Genomic DNA, 17,234 nt, shown 5'->3' with positions numbered 1-17,234 from the left:
CTACTGCCTCACTGCTCCTGCTGCGCATAAGTCAGTGTGCACACAATGCAAGCTAGCCTACTTCACAAATTTCAAGAACTTGAGCTTATAAACCCGTCTAGCCTTTTCTCTCCTAGCAACATAGGACTAAAAAAATATACTTTTGCAGAGTTTTATAGGAAAATTGAAATTCAAATATTTTTTAATAAAGGAGAAGAAAAGGTGCATGTGCATGGGCTCTAATGCAACATTTCTATTATATTAATTTAACCAATCCCAACAGTTTTGCTTGAGGAGAGATTGTAAGAGGTTAATTGCCAAACGTGTGCTGTGGCATACATGAGGATCTGTGTCGTGTATCAGGCATACATTCTATCCACATGATGAATGTACCAGCCTGATTTATAAGCCAGTAAACGGTAGGTCCCACCTAACGATTGGCTTGGATCTCACATGTGTGCCAGGATTCAGCCATTTAGTATCCTAGGACTATCTCGGCATATATCTTAGCAGTCATCGTCTGTAAGAGGTGTTGCATGATGAAAGGAAGATGGTTTCAACCATATTCACGGGCTTTCAATTTGCACAAGAACTGTTGATTGCCGTGCGCCAAAAAGTTGGAAAAACCTTAGACTTAAACCATTCGGGGGTGGGTTGAGTCTTATGATAATTCTTTTTATGCATTTAAGAATGGCTTTGCCTCGCTCGCTTCTAGAGATAACTACTGGTCATCACTGGGTGGGGCCCTCTTACAGCCCTAGACGCACAGTAATGACCATTGAACGGTCACATTCAAATGAACAGTTGAAAGTAAAGACAGCTGGTAGTCCACATTCGATGTGAAAAACGGCCAGTGTCTGTCAGTCATGATCATAGTCATATATGATCAGTGGGCCCACTAGCTAGACAGTCTTGATCACCATCCGCTTCCACGCGTACAATTGCTCGGGTAGAATCACTTTGGTTTTTGAGTAATAGTCTACACCAGAACGTTTTGAGTACCGGGACTATGGTGGGGACTTTGGTTGCCCTAATGGAGAATCAGGACCATCCATCTAGTGGCCAAAAAACTATAGGGTGTAGATCGTCCACACATTGGGAGGGATGTCCCTTGAAAAAAAAGAGGATGACCCTCTGCTTTAATTCCAAATGGTTGACCTGCTGTGACAGGAGAATAGACTCAAATCAATAGGCAACCTAACCGCATGAGTACATTTCGATCATGAACACATTCCAATTCTTTTCTATTTCATTTCACAATACCTCCTATAACCTTATATATCAAAATGGAATAGGAAAAGAAAAGAAAAGGGGGGAAAAAAAACACTGATTGCTCTAGCAACCTCATCACATCAGGCACTTGTCTGCTCTGCAGTCAGCCATTTCCAAACTCTTAAATCGCCAGTTCCATCACCAGTAAAGAATACACCGCCTGGACCAATCTGGATTGCCCGCACCTCCCCTTTTGAGAACAGCTTTCCCCTTTCACTAAACCTAAAGAAAATGAAAGACTTCAGGCAAACAAACCAGAGAGAGAGAGAGAGAGAGAGAGAGAGAGAGAGAGAAGAGGAAGATATTTCTTTCTATTCAGTTAGGTGCATTCAGAATGGAAGAATTATATGGAACAGTCTGTGGATATGCACAGGGTCCTCAACTGTGGGTTCCATGGATCCATGATCAGACTGTTGCCTGAATAGGCCCCCCACTGTGTGGAGGAGTAAGTGTTTTCAGGAATCCCAAATAAATGGCACGGCCCATCAGATCCATGCGCAAACTCAAGACAACTGGAAACTGTGCAAAATCCATTCAAGGTTCATCTAATTACCCTCTACAAGAATAAACAAGACACATATAGATACACTTCTCTTTCTAATACAAGACAATTAACCACTGGCTCTAAAAGCTCAAACTAATTGAGCAAGGCGAATCAATCCCTTTTATCCCATGGCCCAAGCCCCACATCGCATGATTTAGGACCTCGGCCGAACCCCTCTAGTGGGCCCCACATCACATGAGTTCTGCCTCACATGAGGCACCGGCCTCACACAGGCCACCTACCCTGAGTGTGCCGCTGCATCCCACAAGCCACCCTACTTGAGCCCGGTGTGAAAATGCCCATGAATTAATCACCCCTGGTAGGGAGTTTCGAACACGAGACCTCCTGCCCTAATACCACTTTGATGCAGGACAATTAACCACATGCTCTAAAAGCTCGAACTGATAGAGCATGGCGAATCAATCCCTTTATCTCATAGCCCAGGCCCCACATCCCATCGGTTAGGACCTCGGCTGAACCTTCCTCGTGGGCCCCACATCACATGGGTTTCACCTCACACAAGACACCCACCCTGAGTGTGCCCTTGCATCCCACAGGCTGCCATACTTGAGCCCAGTGTGAAAATGCCCCTGCATTACTTTCTTTCCTTTTTAAGGCAAATAAAGATATACTTACGAGGGTAGGTCATAGAAGCGGACAGTGTTGTCATTGCATGAGCTGAGAAGAACTGGCCTTGCTTGTGCATCATGCATCCCAAAAAGAGAAAGCACACCCTGCCAAAAGCATGCAAACTACGTTCTAAATTGAATGTATGAGGTATCATAAAAGTAATAGGAAACTGCTTCCTTTTTATGCTAATAAATACATGTGCGAGATTCCAATGTCTGATTGCAAAAGTACTAAACAGTGACTACTCATCATGGTACTAAATTGAATGTTTGCAAACAGGCTTGGGTTTCGTTTCATCAGGATAATGTGGACTGGCTCAGCTGTAATGGTACAAGGGTAATGATATATTTAAGCCGTGTTGATAGGCTACTTTTCATTGATCAACTACCCCTGCAGTTGCCAGGACCGATGACATTCTCTAGAATATGAGAATGCACCATACAGGGGAAATGCTATTATGCAGCATGCCATAAACATTCTGCATAGCTACCTCATGGTACAGGTGGCAAACATGCGTGGTGATTCAAGACTATCTGGTGGGCCAATGGATGGAGAAGGCATATCCTAGAAGCATGGGGAGTGGACTGTGGTAGCCATCTGATTGGTGGCTTGCAAAAGGAATGGTTAGCTCACAGGTCAAAACAGAGCAGTGATCTGCATTCCACAACCAAACACACTACTGTGGTCACAATTGTCCACTGCAATTTCAGGCATATAGCCCACAAACATGGTGGCCCACCAGATCACCAGTCCTCATAGCCACATGTGTTTGCATGTGTCATGATGGAGCCGCATAGGACTTCTATGAAGGGAGCTAAATAGCAAGCATTTCTTTTTAATCAGAAATGACAACAAAAATGAAAATCATTCCAACATGCTACTTCAGCATCCTCAGAAGGCAACAAAAGCCTATTAAAATTGATCTGAAACTTGTCATCAATCCCAATATAGAGTAACTGAACATGCTGCTGCTTTGCATGCAATAAGCCATTTCCTTTTTCCTAATATTCTTGAAGTGAAATGTTATATGCACGGATGCTAAGCTATTAAAAAAATGAGAAAAAAGAAAGACACGAAAGACATACATGCTCTTCATTGTGTGTGTAAGTCACTTCCAGGTTGCCTGTCTCCGTGGCAACCCACACCTGCAAAAGCAAAAGGAATACAAATGAAACACTTAAGCAGCTATAGTACATGCAAAACACTACAAATCACCAGAAGAAACTAACCTTTATTGTTTTGTCCAATGAACATGATAACAAAAATTGGTCCCAACAAAGAAGAGACATGATGACTGATGTGTGGTCTGTCAGAGTCTGAATGCACTGTAAAGTTCCAAGGTCCCAAACCTGAAGCAGAAACATGAAAAATAAACATTCCTGAACAATAGATTGTAAAGAAAAAAAATAACAATTATAAGAAGCATTTAATAAAGAAGAGAGGTTCCTAAAGCTCGATAATTCATAGTACCCAATGTGGGTAACAAGTTCTGCCATCCTATAGCAAACTGTTTCTCCAAAAAGTTATAATTGTCATAGGCAAAAAATGGCAAAAGGGAGGTCGTGGCTGAGTAATGAAAAGTGTGAAGGTTAAGGCATTGAGTTATGATGGTCACTTAAGCCTCAAGGCATTCCTCGATTGGCTTGGGGACATGGATCATTATTTTGAGTGGTACGATATGTCCGATCGCCATTGGGTGAGGTTCGCCAAGATGAAGTCGGTGGGCCAAGCCAAATTATTTTGGACGAATATCGAGTAGAAGATGGAAAGGTCTAGAGATGACCCGGTCTCATTGTGGGCTAAGATGAAAGAGATCTTGAAAGAAAAGTACATTCCACTCTCTTACCGCCATAAGCTTTTGGATCAGTGGCAATCCCTTCGTTAGGGATCAATGCCTGTGGCTGATTACATCGCTAAGTTTGATGAGTATATGATGCATTGTAACATTGAGGACCCATTAGTGACTCTTTCCTATTTCAGAATGGGCATCCAATCCGAGCTTCAACGTGAGCTCATTCCTCATGATGTCAGCACCCTAAACCATGCCTATCAAGTGGTACAAGAACTTGAGTAGCATATGAAACAACAATTCGTGAGGCGATTCGACTCTCGTGAATCTAATGTCAAGACCACCCCATGGAGCTAAGCCTAGTTTTGGGAGTCAATTCAGAGCCCCTACTGGTACTCAATCTAACAATAGGGATGTGAAGGATAAAGGTCTAGCTAATACCAGCTTGAGGGGAGGTGAGCAAACACATTGTTACAATTGCCAAGGATATGGTCATTTCGCATACCAGTGCCCTACGAAATCGTGAAATATGACCTTTGTAATTGGCCAGTTTGATAAAAATGCAAATGATCTAGGTGATTGCGAAGAAGAAGAATATCAGCCTGAAATTTGTGCTAATGATGAAGAAGATGGAGGAGTTGAGACCATGCCACTTGCAGTTGTCAGATGCACCTTAGACCATGCCAAAGAGAGATGATTGGTGCAGGAGTTCAATTTTCCACACTTGCGTCAAGTGTGGTGACAAAAACTGCAATATGATAATTGATAGTGGTAGTTGCACCAACGTAGTCTCCGCTAGCACTATATCTCCTTTGGGTTTGAAACTCATTCCTCACCCTCAGCCCTACTGAGTTACATGGGTTAATGCGTCCTCGATACCAGTTTCTCAGCGATGTCTTATTCCCATTCAACTTACTTCCTACAAAGATACACTGTGGCGTGATGTTTTGCTTATGGATGTAAGCCATATCATCTAGGGTAGACCTTGCCTGTATGATCGTGATGTGACACTATTCAACCATTTGAATACATGTTAATTATGTATGAAGGTAAGAGAATAAAGCTAAATCCTCTTCTGCCTAAAAGCACCCCAGCGAAGGAGGATAACGTCAAAAAGGGTGATCCAAAAGATACAGGGAAGTCCAACCTAAGTCTCTCCACATAATAAACACTAAAGAATTTGAAAGGGAGACTTAAGGCTGATTTAATGGTGTATGCCCTTGGAGCAAGAGAGGTCATTCAAATACATGTTCACTTATGTATGAAGGTAAGAGAATAAAGCTAAATCCTCTTCCGCCCAAAAGCACTCCGGAGAAGGGGGATGACGTCAAAAAGGGAGAAGTCCAGCTTAAGTCTCTCCACATAATAAACACTAAAAATTTTGAAAGGGAGACTAAGGTTGATTCGATGGTGTATGCCCTCGTGGCAAAAGAGGTCACACCTAAGGTTAGTGTAGAGCTGCCACCTGAAGTGATTCTGATGTTGGAGAAGTTCGATGATGTTTTCCCTGAGGATCCACCGGATAAGCTTCCACCCATGCGGGACATTCAGCATGCCATAGATCTTGTCCCCCTGTCAACTCTACCAAACCTTCCTCACTACCGAATGAACCTCATGGAGCATGTTGAGTTGAAGAAGCAAGTTGTGAGCTTCTTAGAAAGGGTTCATTCAGGAGAGTTTGAGTCCATGTGCCGTGCCAACCCTTCTCACGCTTAAGAAAGATGACACTTGGCACATGTGATTAAGACGAAGGACAGACTATACGAGTGGTTAGTCATGCCTTTTGGCTTGATCAATGCCTTGAGTATGTTCATGAGAGTGATGCCCCAGGTGTCGAGGCCATTTATGGGTAAGTTCCTGGTGGTATATTTTGACGACATCCTTATTTATAGTACCTCCAAGGAACAACACCATTTCAGGCAAGTTTGTGGGGTCCTTAGGACAAATTATGGTCAACCTAAAGAAGTATTCTTTCATGTCTGACAAAGTTATCTTCTTAAGGTTTATTGTTTCATCTAAGGGCATGTTTGCAGATCTCGAGAAAGTCAAGGCGATAGTATGTTGGCCTGAACTATAGAAAATTCATGAAGTGTGTAGCTTTCATAGGTTAGTTACTTTCTATAAGCAGTTCATTCGAGGCTTTATTTCCATTATGGCTCCCATCACAGGCTGCATTAAAATGGAGAGTTCAAATGGACTAATGCTGCTTCCAAGGTGTTCAAGGAAATTAACGACAAAATGATTGAGGCTACTGTCATGCGCCTTCTTGACTTTTCTACATTCTTCGAGATTGCATGTGACATGTAGGAGTCAAGGTGTTCTGTAGCGATAACGGTGGGCGTAACAGTGCCCACTGATAAGGATACACTGAATCGGTGTGACACACCCTTGTATCGGTCGATTTTTTTTCTCCAAAAAATCTAGAAAAATATTCAAAAAATCCAAAAAAATTATAAACATTCTAAATATGCATTCATTTATGGTAGTGTAATGGTCCAATCTTTGATGAGAATGTTATATCGGGTTGTTTGATGGATTCATGAACCTGACAAGCTGGAATTGGCTGCAAACATTTTATATTTAATTTTCTAACAATATAAATATCAATATAAATTAACGTTAATAAAGGTAATACCAAAATATCTCATATTTGTAGGTTTTACTATTATTTATAGTATTGGTGTATTACATACCTCGCAACTCACATATATTTGTAGGTTTTACTATTATTTCTCCAAGAGTACACCTTTGTTCTAAAACACAAAGCCGGAGTCAAACAAACTTGTCGAAGCCCTTAGTCGTAGAGTGGCGTTACTCTAATTCATATGCGTGGAAGTCACTAGGTTTGAACAATTGAAATGAGAGTATTCTACATGCCTAGATTTTGGGAAAGTGTACATGTCACTTTTGGATAACCAGTCGACGAGTGAAAATGGGTTTGTCCTAATCGATGAGTTTTTATTTAAAGGTGACAAACTATGTATTCCCTGCACCTCCCTACGGGATTTTCTAGTTTGGGAGTTTCATGCCGGAGGAGTAGCAAGTCATTTTGGTAGAGACACAATTATTACCCTCTGTCGATGATCGATTTTATTGGTCCAGTCTCAAACGAGACATTGCCAAAATTATTGGGTTATGTATGACCTGTCAGCTGGCAAAGCAGAAAAGGCAAAACACTGAATTATATATGCATTTGCCAGTGCCACAAACTCTATGGCAAGATATTATATGGATTTCATGTTTGGGCTACCCAAGACAATTAGAAAGCATGATTCCATCCTTGTTGTGGTGGACCGTTTCTCGAAAATGGCTCATTTTCTCCAATGTTCCAAAACGTCTGATGCCTCCAACATTGCCAAGCTTTTCTTTAGAGAGGTGGTTTGCTTGCGTGGTTTGCCAAAGACCATTGTGTCTGATAAAGATGTAAGATTTATGAGTTATTTTTAGAAGACATTTTAGCATATGATGAGAACGGGACTCCAGTTTTCATCACCATACCATCCTCAAACTGACGGTCAAATGGTAGTGGTTAATCGAAGCTTAGAAAACCTATTACGATGTCTTGTGGGTGATCATCAGGGTATCCCAAATCGATTACGTATCGGCCGATACGTAACGGTAACGGTGGGACCCGTTACGCGATACGGGGTCGAAACGGCTGTGGCCGTTCACGTTGCCGAAAAAAAAACCTTACCTTTTTTTCCTTTCTTTTCTTCTTCTTCTTCTTCTCTTTCTTCTTCTTCTTCTTCTTCTTCTTCTTCTTCTTCTCGAGCAGCTGCGGCTGCGCCCGGCTGCTTCCTGATCTTCTTCTTCTTCTTCCTCTCTCTCTCTCACTCTCTCTCCTTCCTGTTCTTCTTCTTCTTCCTCTCTCTCTCTTAATTTCTTCTTTCCCCCTTTCCCTCTTTTTTTCTTTTCTTTCTTTCCCTCTGTTTTTTCTTTTCGTTTCCCCCTCTTTTTTTTTTTTTTAATTTCCAGCAGCGGTAGGTACGTGTCACGCAAAGACGAGCGCTGACACTCCTCGAGCTCCGAGTTGTACGAACGGTTCAAAGGAGAGCAAAGTTATATCGGCTCCACGGTGATGTATTTATCACATCTACACCGTTCATCTATTTTCAGAGATCATTTGAGAGCACCAGCCAAAAAATAAATTATATCCAGAGATCATGTGGACCACGCCAAAAATAGCAGCAGAGATAATGATTTTCACAATTAATTCGTAGGGCGCGCGGTAATGTTTATTGGGCCCCCGTAATGTATATATTTTACCCATATCGTCCATCCATTTTGCCACGTCATTTTAAATCAGGATTCAAAAAATTAATAATATCCAAATCTCAAGTGGACCACACCATAGAAAATAATGGTTATAGAATGCTCACCATTAAAAATTACTTAAAGTCCACTGTAATGTTTATTTTCAATCTAACCTGTTAATTGGGTCACATTGACGTGGATGAAGGGAAAACACACATGTCAACTTGATCTAAAACTTTTCTAGCCCCCAATAAATTTTTAACGATGAACATTTAATTATTGTTGTTTCTTATGGTGCAATCTACCTAAGCTTTGGATGTACCTCATTTTTGGGCTCATGCCCTAAAATTATTTGGCAAAATAGATGGATGGTGTAGATATAACACATTCATCACGGGTTAGGCCCAAAAAACTTTGACACGTGTGCTGCACTTTACATCCGAGTCCCTCATAATTCAAGCTTTAAAAAATTGTACACGAGACATATATTAACTTGAAATTTGACAATTAAATTATGGATTGCAATTGCTAACTCACAATGCCAAAATCAAATTATTTGAATAGTTTTAATTATTAATTTGTGAACTTTTATTTTTTAAAATAGGGATTTTTATTATTATTTTATGATTCACTATCCAATAAATGTCCACCAATTTATAAGTGGGATAATCACAATAAATGGCATGAATTTGAGGCTGATTTGGAGAATAGATTGGTCCTCCAAGTCAGCCCCAAATTGGCAACGCCATCTACCTAAATTTAATTTCATTTTTTTAAAGAACTATTGGGAGAAATGATATCAAGTTGTTAAGTATATAAATTACATATTTAAAAAATTAAATATATGAATTTTGTAGTCAAATTCAAATTACCTAAAAAATTAATCAGACAGTCCGATACAACTTCTTACCAAAGAGTGGACCGTTACACCACTATAAACATATTCCAATTTATAAATGAATGCATATTTGGAATGCTTAGAATATTTCGGATTTAATCCATATTTTTTCATATTTTTTTGGCAAAAAAAAAAAAAAAAATGCACCGTTACGGGCCGTTACACCCCCGTATCACCGTTACGCCCCCGTATCCGTATCGGTTTCGGAGGGCACCGTTACACCAACCGATACCGATACGGGACACCTTGGTGATCATGTTAGGACTTAGGATTCAGTTTTACAAGTCATAGAGTTTGCTTATAATAGTTCAATCAATAGGTCGATAGGCATGAGTCATTTTGAAGTAGTTCATAGTTATAAACCTAAGAAGCCTATAGATCTCATTCCTATATCAATCTCCCATAGGCCATCAGAGTCTGCAAATGCATTTGCACGGCGCATTCATGATTTGCATACTAGAATTAAGAAACAAATTAATGTGAGTAATGAAAAGTATAAAATATTAGTTGACTCTCATCGCAAGTTTAAAGAGTTTCAGTTAGGAGATTATGTGATGGTTCAAATAAGGCCAAACTGGTTTCCGCAAGGGGCCGTGAAGAAATTACAAGCCCGTAGTGCGGGACCTCATAAGATATAAAAAAGATTGGGCTCCAATGCGTATGTTGTAGATCTTCTACCTGATATGGGCATTAGTTTTACATTCAATGTGGAAGATCTTGTGTCTTTCAAGAGTCTAGCAGTTTCACCCGCTAGCCTTCATTGACCCAAATGGTGGTGCTCCCGATCTGCCCCATGACCTATGGCCCTTGCCAGACCATTCTTCCCATTCTTTGCATTCTTTACCATCCATGCCTACGAAAAAAGAAGAGATCAAAGGTATCTTGGATGAACAATTGGTTTCTAACAGACACGAAGGATTCCAAAAGTATCTCGTCAAGTGGACGAATGGGCTAGTCAGACAATACATGGATTACAGAGACTAAGCTTCAAAAACTAGACTCTGATCTCCTAGAGCATTATCACAGTTTTATTTCACCAAAAGCAAACTCTTCTCAGCTAAGGGGAGTTGATGAGGACATCCAAGCACCTTTTAAAGTTATTCAAAGTAGGAGGAAAGCTGCCCCAGTTTCTTTGTGGCTAGGTGATCATTACATTCGAGTTCCTAACCACATTGAAGACTCCACATGCATGATCACGCTCTTTTGAAGACCTTACACTAGGAAGATGCATATGGTTTGCTTAGTTAGAAGTGTTGAACCGTTGGATCGTGACCGTGGACTATCTCGATCATTGAATCTTGACCATGGATCATCTTGATCGTGGACATAATGGAGCCATTGGGATGGGTTAGTTTCATTATTTTGTTTGTTAATTTTAGGTATTTTGTTTATTTTATAATTTAATTGAAATAAGGGTGTTTTAGACTTTTTATATGAAATAAGGGTATTTTTATAAAAACACCTCAAAACGGCTATTAAAGGGTTGGGCCTGTGAAGCCCTAGGGGGAGATTGTAAAATAAAATTTTCTTCTTTGTTGCTTTGAGCAAAGAAAAAAGTCTCCTGTGATTGGAGTTTGGTCTGAAGTCATCGAGTGACTCTCTCTCTCTCTCTCTCTCTCTCTCTCCTCTTCAAGGTATTCTTTTCACTTTTATCTTTTTCCTCTCTTTGTTTCTTTCTTCCTTTGTTTCCTCCCAAATCTCATCCCCACCATCCCCAAAACCCTCTAGACATAAACCCTAACCCAACCGAATGACCATATGGACCACCCCTCATGTTCGTACGACTGTACGGCCAACCCCATCCCCTATTCTTTCCTTCTTTTTGGTCTTTGATCCTTCCCCTTTAAAATGCCATAAACCTAAAACCCAAAACCCTAACCCTATAACCTAGAATTCCAAGCCCTAATCTCCCAAATTCTGTAAACCTTAAGTCTCCAGACCCTAACAAAGCGCAAGTGAATCCTCATATTTAAATCGAATCCTATGCTAGATGAAAGTTCTACCTTCCATTGGGCTGTTTTCGATCGATAATCTTAAGATCCAGCTATGGGATCGTGATGTGACCTTGAATTTGAGCATAGTTAATTACTTGATTTCTTTAAATTTGTGATAGATTGGCAATATGTTATATTTTGATTTACTCTAATAATCCGTTTATTAATTCATTCGCATCATTATAGTTTAGGCTATCCATCCTACATCATACAATCTCTAGAATTTTCTAGAAAGAAGTTTCTGGTCTTTCTTCTTACTGCCACCTAGTCCACATTTACTTCTCTAGTCCTACTCAAGACTGCTAATAAACTAATTAACTAACGAAATGAAGCAGAGAACACAAATATGTCTCTATATTAGTGTTTTAAACAGCTTATGTTATGTAGCGTAGCTTAGCTTTAATGCTATGTAGCTAATGAAACTAGCCTAAGTCGCGTGTAGCCTACACTACATGATAATTTGCATATGCTACATGCTACAGACTATACTACCCACTACATAGCTCACATTACATGCTGCTTTAGGTTCCGTTCAGTTGCCCAATATCATGAAATTTCATTATTAATCAATCTAATTTGGTGCAAAAAATCAAGAAATTGGTGCCACCAAGTGCAACCTTGATTAAGAATATAGAAGTAAGCTGCACACCATGTAGCTTACGCCTCACGTTTAGAGCGGTGAACGCTATGCTACACGCTATTTGCTATTTAAAACACTGCTCTATATAGCAGCCAGATACGTCCATGTATACAACCGTAGGGGTATACCAGCAGTATGGTTGGTACATAGGCCCTAAAATAGCAGGACTTCTAGCACCACCAAGTGCACTCCTGGGCACCAAAGTCCAATCTGATTCCACATAACTTGGGAAATGTCACACGTGGGATCAGGAGGTGTCATCTTCTAACCTCCTTTGATACACATGTGATATGTGGCCTAGATACATCGACCTATGCCTACATGAGAAGTGTCACAAGCAAATTCAAACACTTTCTCAAAGTTAGGAAGTCACGGAATCAGCATTTGTGATCTTGCACTTTATTTCCTCGAATGACCTCAGTTTTTGTTTTGGTCCACCAAAAAGGACCTCACTTCATACACTCTGTAATCAGAGCCATGATAGTATTGAATTTCTTCATGAACCTCTATTAGAAATGCTGCTAGCTCATGGAAGCTACGAACCTTGCTTGTGCTAGTTGGAGTAAGCCAGCCTAGGTTGATCGCACCTTTCGTTAAAACCTTCGGAGGAAGCTATGAATCCCAAGAAAACCACGCTGGAACTCATGAAAGTGCTTTGTCAACATTGATGTAGAGCTTTTCTTGACATAAAAGCTCATCACTTGTTGAAGGTGACACAAACATCCTCATTCAAACAGCACTAGAAACAAGATGTGATAACAAAACAACTTGCCAATAAAGGCTGTAGGATCTGTGTCATAACTCATAACACACATGAAGGTGCCATGCATGTTAGTTAGTCCAAAGAGTATCACTAACCATTCATATAACATCTCTTTCATCTTGAAAATCATCTTCCACGCGTGGTAGGGATCCTGATTTGGTGATAGCTGCCTCTCAAATCAATCTTCAAAAATATTGTGGCATTCATCATCATATACGATATATCATTGACATGGGATAGGAAAACAGCACTTGATTCCAATGGAAAAGAGACTACAGAATATGATCATCCTAGGGTTCAATCGATTGAAAAGAAAATATTGTGTCAGACATTAGGGGCAACCAAGACTATCAAAGATATGCCCATGAGAGTACAGCAGTCAACGGTCGGGGTTGGGTCCTGTGGTACCCGTACCTGCACTAACCAGGTTCGTGTCTTGCCAGAATCAGGTCCGGGCTTGTTCTCGAAGACCTGGACCCGGATCTGATAGGGTTTGGGTACCCATCGGGTCTTCGGATCTAGGTTCAAGTCGGGTTCAGAACAATAAGAGCATTTACATGGTCGGGCCCACCCAATGAATGGATACAAGCACTTGCCACTTTATCACATGTATGGTGTGTAAATGGGCTCTTACACATGTGGCTTTGGAAACTTCACTTTGTTGCTAGAATCATTACTATATATATATATATATAACAGCACTATTAAAACTAATTGGATACGGCCCAATTTTAACCAGTTCCAAGTTGATGGATCTGACCTGAACCCAGTTAGACCCAATTTTAAACCGGGTAAAAAGAAGATGAGATCCAAACCCGATCTTATTTATAACTTATCCAAGAAAGGAAGAGAAAATGTACCAATGTAAGAGGATAAAGTGTTCTAGTACCATTCATTACTTGGCTCAAATATCAACAATAGTGTTCTAGTACTTAGCTCAAATATCAACAATCTTTCTCTTTAATGTCAACCAATAAATTTGCAGTTTGCAACAATTGATATACACTTGCAGTGACGTTCAAGGAGCAAGCAGAAATGACAGAATCATTGTGGGTGTAAACATCAGCTTAAATTCTTACCAAAAACCAAATCCCTCCTTTTAAAACAACAAATGCGAAGACTAATGAGACATCATCTTTTAAAATAACCAACATCAAGACAAACTTACTTTTATTGTATGATCCATGGAACCAGAATACAGCTTCATGGCTCCAACAACTAATGATACAACAGCAAGACTATGGCCATTAAGAGAAGCAGCAGGCTCAAAACTGTTCCTCTCAGCGCTGAATTTCCATACTAATATACTGCCATCCTGCAGAAGCAAAGGGACCCAGAAGATTTCGTGTTCAACCCATGTTAGAAGATCATATATAAACATGGAGGTGCACATAAAGCCAGAAAAACAAAACCTTTTTTTTTTTTTGTAACGAAATCAACAACAGCTTCAACACTAACTATAGCACCTTAGAACGCACAACAGAAACTCAAGATGCAGTCAAACATGTACCTGTGTACCAGCGAAAAGTATCTCACTACTGAGAACCAATGCATAGACTTGCCCAACAGGTCCGCTAAGGCTTAGCTCAGCAGATGTTTGGGTGTTCCACACCTGCATGAATACCACCATTACCATAATCATGCAAGAAAGAATCAGCATGTACTAGAATAGCAAACAATACAAATATGAAACTACCTAATTTAAAAAGGATAAAATAAAATTCTACCTCCTACCAAACCAATCAGCTTTTACCTTTACAGCATTCGGAATTCCGACGAAAACCCATGGACCTTCACTGATCATGCACCCAACTTCACCTCCCAAATTAACAACTCCAGCACACTATACAACGCACAGACACCCCACATAAATAAATCCAAATAAAATACAAACATATTCAACTGCAAAAGGCCATGTTGTGATGTGATCTTGATTTGAATTGCAATTACACAAAGGAGAGGAGATGACCAAACTGCAGTTACCTTATCATTCATAATGAGGAAGTGGTCCTCAATAGCAGCTTACTCCTTTCAAGTACAACTTGAAAATATCGTAATTGGTCACTTCCAATCCGTTGTACAAATTACGGTGATTCAATCTATGAGGGCATCCAAATGCAGCCCAAAAATTCAAATAAAGAGCATTGCTACCTGCCCGGTCTGGCAGTCCCAAACTCGCACCGACTCATCATTACTCCCTGAATACAATTTATCCGACCCAGACGGAAAAGCAATCCCGCTAACAGCCTGTTACAACAGTTCTTTCAATGAAGCATGTACCACCCAAAAACAAAAAACTGCCCAAAAAACCCAGACAAGAAAGCCAGGCAAACCCACCTTTTGGTGTCCTTCCAGCAATGTCAAGAACGTAAAAGACTCGCCGACGAACCAAGAATGTACAAACCTGCAGGTCTCTCCATAGCTGCAATTCCCCGCAGCCCAATGACTACAGAGCTTATCCGCAATCTTGGAAGGAACCCCACCTCTGCCGCCTGCACTCCTTCCCCCCCTCCCTCGGCCACGGCCCCAATTCGAAGAACCATTATGGCCAGAGAAAGCTGGAGAGCCGGACGCTTGGGCATTCCTGTCGTCAGGGTACTGGTGGGTCCTCTTCGGTGGCAAATCAGCATGGAGAAAGTGGCAAGGGTGTCGGTTGCAGCGTCCCGCCTGCCAATGGAAACAGACCTTGGGGGACCGATGGTTGGCAGGTGCGGGGCCCAGACGATTGAAGATTATCCTTTTGTTTCCGTTCCGTTCCGCCGAATCCATGTCCATAGCTAAAACCCTAAAAAATCAGAATTCGAGAATGCGACTGTCGATGATCGTCTCTTAGAAACCCTAACTGAGATGGGAAAGATCTGTCGATCGAGAGAGAAACAGAAACGGGGTTTGGGAAATCGATAGGAGAGAAAAGGAGCATCAGAAGGAGAGAAGGAATAGAAGCAGCGGCAAGGAAGGAGATGGAAATGGAGATGGCACTCGACATTACATCATCGGCTGAGATTCTCCTTCCAATGGCGAATGATGAACGGTGGTGATGATGAAGGTGCCCTAGGAGTCGGAAATTTCAAGAAGGACGATGTATGAGTGGGAAGACCAGACCTGGAGTTGGAGATCTCGTAGAAACAGCTGCAGCGGTGAGTTGAGACGGTTGATCGAAGCTGCGCGCGCGGGTATTGCCTTGGCTTTTTATCTTTAGCAACTTTCTCCCCTCCTTACCAGAATGTCGCAATGTTTCCTGTTTTTGATGTTAAGCCACTTTTAGGGCTTGGTTTAGGCACGCGCCATAAGTTATTATTATTATTTTTCTTTTTCATTTATGCAAATAAACAATTTACTTTTCTAAGGGAGGTAAGTTTATCAATCATCCTTTTTTAAATGACTTTAACATCTTAAAATTAATTATAGCAATTGAGAAAAAAAAAAATTTAACTTTCTAACTTTTTATTTTTCTACCTACTCTCGACATAATGGACGGTTTATACTACAGGTGGGCTCTACACGATGAATGGCCCCACATTTGAATGTGGGGCCTATATGATGCACCGTCCAGGTCGAAGGTAGGCTCTACATGATGAGTAGTGCATTGAAGGTGGGCCTCACATGATAGACAATTAATGTTGATGGTGGTCTACATGATGGATGACACACATCAAGGTGGCCCCACATAAAGGGTGGTCCACATTAAAAGTTAGCTCCTAATGATAAATTACCCACATCAAAGGCAGCTTCGCGTGATGGACTACTCGCGTTGAAGGTGGGGCTGTATGAAGGATGGTCCACTTTAAAGTTGGGCTGTATAAGATAGGCAGTCTACATTGAAGGTGGGCCCCACATGATAGATGACCCACATCAAGGTGGGCCCGCATAATGGAAGGTCCACATTAGAGGTTGGCCCCTAATGATGAATGGCTAACATCGAAGGTGGGCTCTGCATTTTAGATGAACCACATTGAAAGTAGGGCCCACAGCATGGACGATCCACATCAAAGGTAGGCTTCACGTGATGGGCAACGGATGTTGAAGGTGGCCCCCACATGATGGATAATAACATTGAGAATGGCCCCACATGATGGATGACCCATGCCAAGATGGGCCTCACATGAGGACAGTTCATGCCAAAGGTTACCCATAATGATAAATTATCCACATCCAAGAAGGGCCCAACATAATAGATGGTCCACATTAAAGGTGGGCTTCATATAATGGACAATCCACATCCAATGTCTAACATGATGGATGACCTACACTTAGGGTGGGCCCCCTGATGCATGGGCCACATCGTAAGTGGGCCTCACAAGGTGGATGGTCCACATTGAAGGTAGCCCCACACGTTGAAGAGTTCACATTGAATATAGGACTACGGTCTGCCCATCACAATGAATGATCTTCCTCAAAGATTGACTCTACATGACGAACAATTGATACTGAGGATGGACGGAACAAAATTAAAAGATAAGTATTCATGTGA

At 41.1% G+C, this 17,234-nt stretch overlaps 1 protein-coding gene across 1 annotated transcript; it reads right to left on the bottom strand.

The window, feature by feature from the left end:
* Window positions 1-1,202: 1,202 nt before the first annotated feature.
* On the bottom strand, window positions 1,203-15,997 carry LOC131248471 (zinc finger CCCH domain-containing protein 17-like). Its single transcript, XM_058248748.1, has 9 exons — window positions 15,101-15,997; window positions 14,915-15,010; window positions 14,517-14,606; window positions 14,274-14,375; window positions 13,932-14,078; window positions 3,655-3,774; window positions 3,511-3,570; window positions 2,432-2,529; window positions 1,203-1,473 (listed from the first exon to the last, which is right to left on the bottom strand). Exons 1-9 carry the CDS (start codon window positions 15,536-15,538, stop codon window positions 1,332-1,334), a joined length of 1,293 nt encoding a protein of 430 aa, XP_058104731.1. The 5' UTR covers window positions 15,539-15,997; the 3' UTR covers window positions 1,203-1,331.
* Window positions 15,998-17,234: the final 1,237 nt, after the last annotated feature.

This window comes from Magnolia sinica, chromosome 6 (assembly GCF_029962835.1).
Source record: "Magnolia sinica isolate HGM2019 chromosome 6, MsV1, whole genome shotgun sequence".
Lineage (NCBI taxonomy): Eukaryota > Viridiplantae > Streptophyta > Magnoliopsida > Magnoliales > Magnoliaceae > Magnolia > Magnolia sinica.
Note: the sequence above shows the minus strand (reverse complement) of the source record. Positions and strands in the feature narration are given on the sequence as shown.